We start from the raw sequence: 14,283 nt of genomic DNA, 5'->3' as shown, positions 1-14,283 counted from the left end.
GTAAATTACTGATTTGTGAAGTCATACTTTTGACCATGATCCACTTTTCCACTTTTCTCAAATGCCTCCCCTATCAGATTTATAACCAGGGCTTAACCCGTTTCTTTGTACGTTAACTTATACATTTTTGTTACCAGAATGGCAATGACCAAGTCATAGTGCATTACTTAACCCTCAAGCGACCGGCCTGTTTTTGTGACTAATCTTGTCCGAGCGGGGTCATTTATGACCCCAAGGAGTTTATGTAGAAATACCACGATATAAATTATTTTTTGGGGTTCATTCAAATTCATTTACATCTTGCACATACTTGTCCCTCATCTAAAGCAAAAAAATTGTGAATTTGAACATTTTATTGTTTTACTAAAAATTTGTAAAACTTGCATACGTATATGCTAAATATGATGTATGCCCTCATTTGCATATGAAAACATAAAAATACAAAAAGCATCCAATACATTTTTTTCTTCTCTCATCATCAGTAATCAACTGAGAAAGTTTCATGGTGATATCTATCATTTTTTTTAACCTATTCAGTTGTAGTAGTCTTACCATAACAATACAGTATGTTTATGCTAATTATGGAAATTGCTCAAAGTGAAACTTTGGGAAACCAAGCTAAATGCTATCCACTGGTGCCACTGGTGGTACGGCGTGCATTATGGGGCTACACTGGGCCTGGGCTGTTCATGACATAAGTTAAGTCTGCAGTATGATCAAGAGCAATTTTTTCCACACTATTTCAGCAATAAAAAATATATTGCTTGCTCGGACCCCAGACGAGAGTCCCCAGATAATCCCAATTTAACTCTTGGGGATTACCACATTGTTGTGTTATAAACATTCCACATGGTATCCTATACACATGGTTGATGTATTGACTACTGCCACTAGAGTGCAGTGTTGCACAATTCAGCACAGCAGCTCTCACTACTGAAAAGGGTCATCTCTGGCCTGGCGTATTTAGATGTATGTATAACACAGAAGGACTGTTTCAGTCATCTCTTTTGTTGGCCAGTGGTATCCTCTTCAACAAAAGACAACTAACATTGATAACTGGTACTGAAGTTCTGGTTTGACCTTACTTTAGACAAACGCCGCCGGCGTACACAGAAACAATTGAGATACAGAGGAATTCTGAGGCGTAAGCAATATTCCTTGATGTCCCAACAAGAAACAGGGTGAGTTCATACTATGACAATTGGGTGAAATAAGTCACTTTCTTGATTTTCAATGGTTTGTCTCCCTAGTCCCTACATCTTCAAATGAAAAAGCCAGAACTTTCCACAGGCTAACTTTTAAAAAAGATGGATGCAAACAAAAAATACAAAACTAAAAAGAAAAAAGTCAGCTTTAAATGTTTGGCATGCTTCTGGTCCCAAGGAAGTTATCAAATGTCTGGCTATCCAAGACACATATTTCTCTGGGCTATTACTTTTCCTCATGTCCATTATAGTGTCAGGACTGTCCTTCTTAAATGTTCATGTATCACTAATCCAAAGCAATGTGTGGTATTGGATTAACACACCACCACTGTCAAAACAGTAAAATAAATACATTTGGCATTATAGTAGTTATAGCATCACTACCACTATTTACGCCAGCATCAGACAGCGATCACCAAAAATAGATGCATCACAGCGTTGACTTGGAGGTCTGAAGGCAGTAGCCAGGTCTCCCCAGAGGGTTGCCTGCCTGCCTGCCTGCCTGCTTGGATGGCTGTGTTTGAAAAGCAAGAAGAGGCTTCAGGGGAAACAGCACCTTTCCACTTAAGCAGTCTAGAGAGAAAGCTGACTCCTTCGCCCCACTAATGAGCGGAGTTTGTTAATCAAATTCTGTGCACGTGTTCTCCCGTCTCTCACTTGACATCGTCTCTCTCTCTCCTTCGGTTATGCGAACCCACACACACACCCGCACCCACATTCAGACAAACACACGCGCACACAGACACACGCACGCACACAGCAGAAATACCTGTTCTGTATCGTTTTCACAGCAGGCACACAGAGATCGGAAACATGAGTATCAGATGGTAAACAGACAGCTTAGGGATAGAATTACTTTTTTTTATTACAAAATGGTCAAACATAACACAGAAGAAAAAAGGTAGTTCGGAATATAAAAAAATCTTTTCAACACAATATTCAGAAAAATAAATCATTAGTTTTTTTTTTTTAAAGAAATTAGAACATTTGGCTCACACAGCTATCAAATCAATCATTCTGAGAAGTTGGATAAGTCCCTTTTTAACAACATACAACAAAATAAAACGACAAAACAATGATTCGAAGCTGAACTTAAAAGCCAACCCTTGTTTCAGGGTGTTTTGCTCAGGTTTTACGATATTCACAGTTCCATTATAGAAAAGGAAAAAAAAATTTTTTCTCTCATTCAATCCCAAAATTCCACTTCGTCATTTTTATCCCAATGTCATTAACTCCACAGTTCGTTCCATGGTTTCATTGTAAAGTCACGGCAGTGCAGCATGTTGGTAGCGCACCTGAACATTTTTAAGGCCATTAGAAAATATTTGGTTCAAATCTGCTTCATTGGTGAGGGAGGCCGGGGGATAGAAAGGACTCCGGCTTAAGTATTGCTCAAGTTATCCCCATGTTGTGATGGGATATCTGATCCACAGTGAATGTGTGTGAGGGGGGTGCGTGGCTGGTTAATCAAGGACACTTCTTAGAACACCTCTCTCTTTCTCGACGGTTCAGTTCGAGGTATGACTGATGCAGTGATGCAGTTTCCATTAGCTCTACGTGGCTGTGATTACAGAGTAATTTCAGGTCGATACCCACAGTACTCAGGAAAAAAAAAAGAGAAAAGTTTTGGGTGTGTGGTGGGGGAGACGAGAGGAGAAGGAGTAGGGGGGTTGGATCGATCCAAACATGGACATTCGCTGGTCATCTGAGACGCGAGTGCTATAGATAACAGCCGAGGCCTGTCTGTGCAGCATCCCCACATGCTGAGGACTGGAGGATGCGGGCCGGATCTTGACCAGACATGGGCCGCCGCCGGTAGCAGCTATCCCGGAAAAACCTACTTTGGGAACATTGATCCATCGCCCAATCAAACAAACGCCTGTCCATCCACTTTAATGCCATGTCAAAGTGGACACCAGTTCATCCTGTGTAGCACTTCAGGACACTGCCTGAGCCAACATTTAAGCTGATGCTTGTGCTCTTGGTAGGTGTGTGTGGGGCAGTAAGTGATAGTCTTCAATCACCTTATAAAAGTGCCCTACTGCCACGGATCAATACACAGGGATGGAGAAATGGGAAAAGAGTCTGTCATTTAGGAATTGCATACAAATGAAAACAAATCAGTGCACAAGCCACACGCACACACACTCTGTCTCTTTCTGTCCAACAAGAACACCCAGGAAAGTCGAACGGAGGTAGATCACTAGTGAAGCCACCTTGTCAGTCTTTTAACCATTAACCGGGGCACATGCTATGCCCTCTAAGACCCTTGTATTAACAGTCAAGTGTGTGGGAAGACCTCAGAGAATGGCCACTTCCAGATGGCCACTTTCATATGAACCTGTTGTGGGTAAATCTCCCAAATGTAATTCTTCAGTTCAATCAATGGGGCTAAGAGATCAAGTTCCCAGAGGTAATAAAAGATCCCTTCCTGATGGTGCTTCTGCTGCAATGGAAACGTGGTACAGTAAAACCACCACCAACCAACACCAGTTCTTTCGGAAAGTCTGCAGAGCTAAAGTGGTGAGAAGTGGAGCGCATAGTACTACCGGTACACAGATGTGAAAATATGCTCACAGCCACCTGACACCTCATTCAGGTCAGAGAGCCACAGAGAGTCGATAGCAAGCAACCATGAGAAAGGCAAAAAATGACGAAAGAATAAGACGGAAGGGGGAAGGGGTACAATAACGCCAAGGAAGACAAGACAGGAAACATGAAAGAAACAGACCACGAGGCAGGTGTGACGTACAAGCCGACCTCAATAATAAAAAAGGGCAAAAAGCAAAGCTCCACCTGTCTGGCCAATCTTATGGGAGAGCTTGGTTAGGTATTTTTATCCCATTTCTACGTGACGGCAGTTTTGTGTCAGAAGACGAGAAGACGTGGATTTTTTGAAGTCGGAATCCAGTCTAGGGGGGGAAAAAGATACAATCTGCCTCATGACATCAGTGTCACGACTTTATAAACGAAACAAAAAAACACACAAAAAGTGCTGATAAAAGTCAACAGAGCACGACCTGGGAAACTGCACAGGTTAACCTTCATTGTACTGTAGGTTCTTTACCCACCCCTCCAACGCTGATCTGATTTTTCATCCGAGAGAGGGAGAGGGAGAGGGAGAGGGAGAGGGAGAGAGAGAGAGAGAGAGAGAGAGAGAGAGAGAGAGAGAGAGAGAGAGCACTGAGAGATCATGTTGTGCAAAATCAAAGTGGAGCTTTCTGTGCTCCTCGTCTTGTTCTCCCCAACTCCTTTGTTGGGGGCAGACAGGGCAGGAGATGTAATGGGGAGGTCTAAGTGGCCTAGACGCTAGATTCCACCCGCCTGAAACATGACCTGCCCCAGCCAGGCCCAGCTCAGATCGGCTCAGCTCAGAGCTTACCAACCAACACCGCCAGCACTCAAGGCAGAGATACACTACCTGAAGCCTGTGTGTACGTGTACGTGTGTACGTGTGTGTGTGTGTGTGTGTGTGTGTGTGTGTGTGTGTGTGTGTGTCCGTCACACCAAACAGGGTAAGGTTAGGTTGGAGAGAGACAGCCGGTTGGGTAACTGTATCATTCACCCCAAACAAGTGCACACACATAAACAAACAGAAGCGAGTACACATGCGAGCGCACACGCACACGCACACGCACACGCACACGCACACGCACACGCACACGCACACGCACACGCACACGCACACGCACACGCACACACACACACACACACACACACACACACACACACACACACACACACACACACACACACACACAAGGGCTTGACATTAACTTTTTTGCTTGCCGACCACTGTGGCTTGTGGTTTTCCTGAGTCACCAGCCATCCAGCTATTCTACTAGCCACAAAATGTATTTTTATTTTTTGGTTTTGTACATCTAACTTCAGAAGATGAGTCCATGGGTTTCTACATGGAAATAAAACAAACAACTAGAAACTGAGTAACTGAGCTTTTTCTTGAACTTAAATACTTAATTGATACACAAAGGGCAAAGTGCAGAATATACGCTATTCTGATATGTCGTAGAATAGAATAAGCTACCTGCCAAATTGGCTAGTGACTCTGAAATTGTTACCAGCCACAGCCAAGTTTAACCAGCATTTGGCCAGTTGGCAGGTGCCAGTGTCAAGCCCTGACACACACACACACACACACACACTCTCTCTCTCTCTCGCTCTCGCTCTCTCTCTCTCTCACACACACACACACACACACACACACACACACACACACACACACACACACACACACACACACACACACACACACACACACACACACACACACACACACACACACACACACACACACACACACACACACACACACACACAAATGGTAGGAGAGGAACAAATGGTCATCCCCTCAGTCATTCTCTCCCTGGGCAGTGTGTGCATGTGATCGCTGGGTGAGCGAGAGGACAGTTATGGGGTCAGCTGTTGCTGTTGCATTGTTCTGGATCAGGCTGAATGGACTCACCATGTGCACATGTGCTTGACTGGAATAACCAAAATACCCACACACACCTACACACATCCACACACACTTCGCCCTTTTCCCAACCATACACCATTGCTCCTTCACCCCAGAACCATAAAATCCCAGAAGAGCCATAAAATCCTGAGCCACCGCACCTCACTGTAGCTTCATTGAAGCCTGCTCCATCATGGCACCAAAGTCCAGTGATAACAGTCCGGGCCATTAGCCACCGTTTCCCGAACACAGAAAAAGGCTGCTGCATCATGTGTGTGTGTGTGACACACAATCTGATTTTAATGGACGTCAGGCGGAAGAGAGGGGAAAAAATAATGTGAAAAAAAATAGTTCCATGGTAAAATGCTCCACTGCATCAAAGGTCAATATTCCATTTATGAGTGTGTTGACATGTGTAAGTGTGTGTGTGAATAAGGCACACGTGTGTTTGAGTGAAAATGAGTGTGTGTGTAAATCTGTGTGTGTGTGTGTGTGTGTGTGTGTGTGTGTGTGTGTGTGTGTGTGTGTGTGTGTCTGTGTCTGTGTCTGTGTATGTATATGTGTGTGTATGCAGCTAATACGACCAAAGCCTGGCCAATGACAGTAGTTTGTGGTGGGTGGGTGGGTGTCTGTGTGGGTGTGGCTGGCTGAGGAGGTGAGTTCCGCTCCGCTCAGGACCTGAAGACGTGCACAGCCCTGACCACGTACTGCCTGCAGATGGGGCACTCGCTCATGCGCTTGCCACACTTGGTGCAGGTGACCATGTGGCCGCACTCCAGAAGAACGCAGTCTATGGGCGAGTCCATACAGATCTTACACAGGTTCTCCTCCAGGACAGGACCCGAGGGGGAGTCTGGAAAACAAAAAGACAAGGAGACAGGGTTTTTTTGGTTAACTGTGGAGGGAAAATGCTGCTTAAGAAGAGTGCATTGGGTCTTATCATCAAATACTACATGTAGAAGTTTGATTTGGATTTGAATGCACCATCATAGCTAAACGTTAATGACCTACAATTCATTGAACAATGTATTATCTCCACCAAGTTTGTTTGTGTGTTAGCAGGATAACTCAAAAACTTGAGAACGGATTTGGCTGAAACTTTGTGGAGTTGTTGGTCATGACCTACGGAACAAGTGATTAACTTCTGGTGGTGATCCAGATCCCGAACCAAAACCAGGACCTTTTTAAAGATTCTTCACCATTGCTGGTCTATAACTCTAGACGCCCCTAGTGACCGCAAATTGAAATTGCGGGATAGGGCAAAACATTCCAGTTTCTAACTCCACAACAAGGAGGCAGAAAGACTTAACATGGAAATAAGGTGTAACATAGTCAAATGTTCTATCAACAGGTTCCTTGGCGGGAGGTCTGCACTCTCTGAGTGCTTCTAGTTATTTCTGCATTGTTAGCAATTTTGCATTGTGATATAATTCTGCATAAGGAGAGTGCCTTGGATATCCGTCTGTTTGTCATCTTCCGCGTTCCCCAACAAAAGGGCACCTCAACTAAACTTTATCTGAGGAAGGACCAGGAAGTGCTCAAAAACAAACCTTTTTGTGAATTTTGCATTGTTGTCTAGCCAGGTTGCCTGAACACAAAGGTTTTCATTGAAACTTTGACGCATTGCTTCAGGTGCATGACTTGGTAGTCATCGAAGCCAGCAAGTTTTGGCTTGCTATAAACAGGGTTTTATGAACTTCTTAGCTAAAGACTGCAAAGACTACAGCATGGGGCATGGGGCATGGGGCAAGGGACATGTCCAAACACCCACACTAACATTTGCTGCCTTCAAAGACTGTGTTTGGTAGCACCAGAGTATCAAGGCTGTCGAGATCAAATAAACACATAACAAAGGTTTAACTGAAATCTTGCCTGTGTAAGGTGCATGACCAAATATGTTCTAGGTTCTGCCTTTCTGCCAGTCATTGACGACAGCATGTCACTGCATAGCTACAGACCACAACATTCCTTGTTACCCTGACAACAATATTGTCATTGTCTTGGAAAGACACGTGCATAGCCATGTCTGAAACAGGAAGCAAAAGACTTGTTGCCTTCACAGTCTCAAGATGCTAAATACTGAAAGGTTTTTTTTTGTAAAATGAACTCTCACCTGTTCCATTGGAGGCATTGGAAACTGTTGAAAAATGAATAGTTACAGTTAGAGACTGTTTTTTTCTTTTTTGTAATGTTAATTTAAGTGTACTATTCTGCCATGGTACTTTTGTCTGATTTGGAGCCCTGCAGGAGACATTAGGCTGTGCGATAACCACAAAACACCACAGAACGAGAGTCTCCAGGCCATTGCTTTGCAGGTGCTAAATCGATTACGGTATTTTTGTAATAGCTTATGTCCATTGTGATTCAACAGTGCTAATTCCGCTGCAGTCCTATGACAAATTTTTAAACACCTGGGCCTTTTAATATTTACATACATACATACATACATACATACATACATACATACATACATACATACATACATACATACATACATACATACATACATACATACATACATACATACATACATACATACATACATACATACATACATACATACATACATACATATATATATATATATATATACAGTGCCCTCCATAATTATTGGCACCCCTGGTTGAGATGTGTTAAAAGCCTTAAAATAAATTCAGTGTTTATTGCAGAAGAATACTGTCACACTGAAAATTTTAGGAAAATGTAGCCTTCAACTCAAATGAATTGTAGGAAAATAAAAAAAATCCCTGACTAAAAAATTATTATTTTTCATTAAATCACCTGTTCCACAATTATTGGCACCCTTAAAGGGCAACTCCTGCCAATTTCAATGTGCTGTTGTATTGCTCACACTACCCTTGACTTGTCAGTACCCGGTGACGCCGCAGTTTTTGGCCCAGCCCTTTCCGAGATATGAGCTATTCTAATGGGGGCAACTTTTGTTTACATTTTAAAAAAATGAGCATAGGCCTACTCCAAATATTTTCCCAAAAGGTATCGCTGTTTGCTAGCTGTCTGCTGATGTTGCATAACCTTTTGGATGTTTTTGGGAATAAATAAAAAAAAAAAAAATTGAAATGTAAACAAAAGTTGCCCCCATTAGAATAGCTCATATCTCGGAAAGGGCTGAGCCAAAAAATGCAGCGCCACCGGGTACTGACAAGTCAAGGGTAGCGTGAGCAATACAACAGCACATTGAAATTGGCAGGAGTTGCCCTTTAACAATTCCCAGGAAATAAATATAATTGAAGCATTTCTGTCATTTCTACAGTAGTTTACAAAGTTTACCAGAGTATGTAGGAACATTTAATTAGTAATTCATCACTTCCTGTTTCCCTGGGGTATAAATATGACGTGACACCGAGGCCATTTCTCTTATCCACTCTTAAACATGGGAAAGACAAAGGAACACAGCATACAAGTGAGGCAGATGTGCGTCGACCTTCACAGGTCAGTCAGAGGCTACAAGAAGATTGCCACTCAACTGCAGCTGCCCATATCTACTGTGAACAACTGGAACAGTGGTAAACAAGCCTGGACGAGGACCCAAGTTTATTTTGCCACCACGCACAGTGAGGAGGATGGTAAGAGAAATCAAAATATCTCCAAAGCTCACTGTTACAGAATTACAACAAATGGTAGCATCCTGGGGTCAAAAAGTCTCCAAATCAACCATCAGGCGCTGTCTACACGCCAACAAGCTGTTTGGGAGGCATGCACGGAGAAAACCTTTCCTCACCCACAATCATAAACGCAAACGTCTGGAGTTCGCCCAGCGGTATTGGGGCTTCAACTGGGACCGTGTGCTTTGGTCAGATGAGACCAAGATTGAGCTTTTTGGCAACAAACACTCTAAGTGGGTCTGGCGTGCCACGAAAGATGCGCATGCTGAAAAGCACCTCATACCCACTGTGAAGTATGGGGGTGGGTCAGTGATGCTGTGGGGCTGTTTCGCTTCCAAAGGCCCTGGGAAGCTTGTTAGGGTGCATGGCATCATGAATGCTTTGAAATACCAGGACATTTTAAATCAAAATCTGTTGCCCTCTGCCAAAAAGCTGAAGATGGGTCGTCACTGGGTCTTTCAGCAAGACAATGACCCTAAACATATGGCCAAATCTACACAGAAATGGTTAACCAGACACAAAATCAAGCTCCTCCCATGGCCATCTCAGTCCCCAGACCTCAACCCCATTGAGAACCTGTGGGGTGAGCTGAAGAGGAGAGTACAGAGGAGAGGACCCAGGTCTCTGGATGATTTAGAGAGATTCTGCAAAGAGGAATGGCTGAAGATCCCTCTTTCTGTCTTTTCCCATCTTGTGAAACATTATAGGAGAAGATTAGGTGTTGTTTTGTTGGCAAAAGGGGGTTGTACAAAATGTTAACAACAGGGGTGCTAATAATTGTGACACACATTATTTGATGTCAAATAATTATTTCTTTATGTGGGATTTTTTCCCCACTGAATAAATGCACTTGTATTGAAGGTTGGATTTTTCTCTTTTTTTCCATTAAGGTCCCATATTATTTAGAGAAAAATAATAATAATTGGAAGCTAAAAAACACATCTCAACCAGGGGTGCCAATAATAATGGAGGGCACTGTATATATATATAGACACACATATAATTGCCAGAGTGACGTCATCTCTGTGTGCGCCCATTCCTTTATTTTTCTACTGGAGTTTTGACGATATCGCATATCGCCTTTATTTCTCCCAGAGTCTCCAACTCAGACGGATATACCATAGGTGAGTAGTAAACATCATAAATAAGGCCAATTGCAAAAACTCTGCGTTTTCCTTTCATGTTAACAGGGTAAATGCAACAGAACACATGGATGTTCTTTATTATCTTTTACTTTTTTATATATATATATATTTTGGCCAGACAGGTTATTGCTGTATATTGCATGTATCTTTTTTTTATCTATCCATCCCCTTGGAACACACACACACACCTACATCAGTATGTGGCGCATACCACACACACTTGCCACTATGTTCGTGTGTGTGTGTGTGTGTGTGTGTGTGTGTGTCTGTGTGTGTGTGTGTGTGTGTGTGTGTGTATATGTCTGTCTGTGTGTGTGTGTGTGTGTGTGTGTGTGTGTTCGTGTTCTTCTCCATACTTCTCTTACCCAGGTTCTGCAGGTCCTTCTGGTCATGGTAGAGTCTGGTGACCCTCTCCATCAGCTCCCATTTCTCACAGCAGCCCTTGTAGTCCACAAAGTTCCTGGCCAGGATCTCCTTCAGCTGCTTAACGCTCAGCGCCTCGATGTCTTCCACGCACGACAGGTCCGACAGAGACGCCCGGCGGCCAGGCACAAGCACCTCCTCTGTGTCCGACGACTGGGGAAGGAGAAAGAGAGAAAGACAAGGAAGGTCAAGGGGCCATTTACACTGTGACGACCGGGGGAGAGAAGAGAGAGAAGAGGAGGAAGAAGGAGGTTTTTAAACAGTGTTTTAACAAACCATTGTTTTACACATGAAAAAGACCAATTGTGTTGTTTCGTTCATCATGTAGGTTATGATTGGTTATTTTATAAATCTAACAAAGAAATCTCAGGACAATCACCAAGTTGTGAATCGTTCCTCTCGTACTTGCGATTAAAGGTAGGCTTAATAAACTCAAACTGGGGTTGACACAGACATGTCATGTGTCCACTGGCCCTTATGCAAGTGTCTGTAAACTCAGGTTAGTTAACTGAACACGAAAAGAATAAAAGTCCGCTGTCGAAACTCAAAGCAACTGGAAACGTCTCCAACTTTTTTCTCCCTCATAGTCTTCCCGTCTCCATGACAACGCCCGTCCCCAATCGAACAACAGGATCGAGACGATCGCCCAGTATTAATCAATCAATCAATCAATCAAAAATATTTATAGAACATGATCATACACAAATGTCATTCAATGTGCTTAAGAATAGAGAAAATAGAAAAAAAAACTATATTGTGTTACATCGAGAGTGTGTGTAACTAACTAATTAACTATCACCAAAGGCAGATGAGAATAAAGCTGTTTTTAACTTCCTTTTAAAACAATTTACTGTTGGGGCAGTTCTAATTTGGACAGGGAGTTGGTTCCAGCACTTTGCAGCATAATGGACTAACTGCCATTTCACCCTGCTAAGACCTGACCCTTGGCACAACCAGTAGGGGAGATTCTGAAGACCTAAGACATCTATTAGGATGATATTGCTCAAGCATATTTACAATATATTTAGGGCCTAAGCCATTCAGTGACTTACAAACTATCCGAAGAGTTTAAAACTCAATTCTAAATCTCACTAATACTATACAATATAAAACTAGTAGAATAAAATATAACTGTTATTAAGTCTAATAAACATACATGTTAATACTCACAATACCCTTGTTTAGATCAGGCTTTGACAAATATCAGGTGGGTTACAATTACATTGAGAATAAAGCTTATTAAATCTCATTAAAATACATACCATAAAACATGAACAACATATTATCTTGAACATTCTCCAGAGTTCAGGTGTGCTACACTTGTAAACACTTTAAAATGAATGCTAAATAATTTTGTATAGAAGTGTTCACATGGGGCTTGAGTCAGACTCTACCCATTACTGCACTATGTGGAGAAAAGAAAACATTTTAGATTTGGCCAAGGGGGTAATTTCTTGAATGATGTTGCCGGGCAACAACAGAACATCCTCCTGGCATTCTGATTGGGGATGATTGCAAGTTGCAAGTTACCCGCTGTTGAGTTCTGACAAGAAAAAGCAACGTGTTGCCTAATATCAGTGAGAATGTGCCCAAACAACATCTGTTGGCAATTCTTCCTCGCAACAAAGCTTAAAATAATAAACCATTCACTTTGGGGGGATTGTGAGAGAAATATGGCTGATCTAATTATTTGACCTTGCTGATGGAGGGAATGCTAAACATCAACTATATGCTGCATGCATATATAAAGCAGGTATGCATGTATGCACACACATGGTAAAGCTGATGAATAATACAACAGCGCATGTCAGAGGGATGACAACCAGAAAACATATGGGGAGAGAAGGAAGGGTCAGAGAGAGAGAGAGAGAGAGAGAGAGAGAGAGTAAAATGGAGTCAGACGGGAAGAATCGGGAGCAAAGGAAAAGAAGAAAGATGTGGAGACAGAAAGACAGAGAAAGAGAAGGAGAAAGAAAAAGAGGCGAAGAGGGAGAGAGGGTGAGGAGGACAGAAGCCCAGGTGCAGGGCTGAATGCTAAATCTGAGACTCAGTACTGGGTATCAACTGGACACCTGAACTGCCCTCTGAGCATTCACACTCTCCGTCAAAACGATTATCAGGACCAGCGTGAATCAGTCAGCTTGACCGGCAACATTTTCGGTTTACCGGACAAACAGGCTGAACAAATAGCAGTCAAATATTCAGCATCAAACATTACGCCAAATATAATGAATAATTATAATACGGGTGGAACTCAACTCAATTGATTGAATGGTGACTGTGATTACTTTGCCTCATTACTAATACATCTAAATGATGAATTCAAAGACAAGGGTATTGCAAATCTTTTGCAAAAAACCTTGTGTATTCCACTGAAGACCTCAGCCAGCCTCTTCAAACTGCAAAGCAAATGGCTAGTATGAGGCACTGCTGGAGCTGTTGGTGGTAACAGTCCTAGTGGTCCTATTTTTACGTAAAAAAAGAAATTAAGTTATATTTTTTGGAGTTAACACCCAGTCACACTGTTAACCACTTTTTGTCTGGCACATGGATTGCTGCTTAGTGGATGTGTGCACCCCAACTTCCAAACAGTCCTAGTGGTTACATTTAATGTCCATTTCCTTTTGTACTCTTAATAAATTTCATGTTTATGTGTGTGCATGTACTCTACTTAATCCTGTGTTGATGCACAAAAAAACCTTACCCTACCATCTGCACTTGGTCTGTATATTTCCTGTGCACTTTGTTTCTACTGGTGATGTCGGTTATGATCATGTCCTCGATTGTAAGTCGCTTTGGTTTAAAAAATAAAATAAAAGCGCCTGCCAAATGCAATGTAATATAGCTATGACTCCACAAAGTTAGTTTGTAGCGCACAACAAGAGACAATAAGCTTTCATGGTCAAACCTGTAGGACGGCCGTAGACAAAAAGCCATTTAACTTGTTTTCAGGTTATGTACAATATAAACAAACATCCCTTTCCACAAGGTCCAATCACAGTGACACGGACACCATGCTTCCTCACATCAATGCTGTCTCAAGCCCTGATGCTTATGTCATTGCAAGTCACGTGGCACTCCTGTGGAATTCCACATTTTGTGATTGTGACACACTCTCTTTACAAAACGCGAGGCTTGACGTTTCTGCATGGTCGGTCCACGGGGCAGGACTGATGTAATGTTGGGTCTGCTGACATAGATCAATATGTGTATGTGCAGTATTTGGGTGTGTTTGTGCCTGCGTGTGTGTGTGTGTGCGCGTGTGTGTTTGTTATGTGTCAGAGTGGGACAGGCAGCTGAGCACGTGTACACAAGATGTGTGTATGGAAGAGACAAGCTGTGTGTGTGTGTGTGTGTGTGTGTGTGTGTGTGTGTGTGTGTGTGTGTGTGTGTGTGTGTGTGTGTGTGTG

At 42.6% G+C, this 14,283-nt stretch overlaps 1 protein-coding gene across 5 annotated transcripts in view; it reads right to left on the bottom strand.

The window, feature by feature from the left end:
* Positions 1 to 5,952: 5,952 nt before the first annotated feature.
* rffl (ring finger and FYVE-like domain containing E3 ubiquitin protein ligase) overlaps positions 5,953 to 14,283 on the bottom strand; it is a 42,668-nt gene continuing 34,337 nt past the window's right edge. For 4 of the 5 annotated variants that reach the window (XM_063205636.1, XM_063205632.1, XM_063205634.1 and 1 more), the window contains 3 exons: positions 10,816 to 11,026; positions 7,796 to 7,819; positions 5,953 to 6,535 (listed from right to left, as the gene is read on the bottom strand). In XM_063205636.1, the coding sequence (XP_063061706.1) occupies positions 6,354 to 6,535; positions 7,796 to 7,819; positions 10,816 to 11,026 (417 nt within the window). In that variant the 3' untranslated portion in view covers positions 5,953 to 6,353. The remainder of the gene's footprint in view (positions 6,536 to 7,795; positions 7,820 to 10,815; positions 11,027 to 14,283) is intronic. The other variant, XM_063205635.1, reaches the window with a different exon arrangement.

Source organism: Engraulis encrasicolus, chromosome 8 (genome assembly GCF_034702125.1).
Source record: "Engraulis encrasicolus isolate BLACKSEA-1 chromosome 8, IST_EnEncr_1.0, whole genome shotgun sequence".
In the NCBI taxonomy this organism is placed as follows: domain Eukaryota; kingdom Metazoa; phylum Chordata; class Actinopteri; order Clupeiformes; family Engraulidae; genus Engraulis; species Engraulis encrasicolus.
Note: the sequence above shows the minus strand (reverse complement) of the source record. Positions and strands in the feature narration are given on the sequence as shown.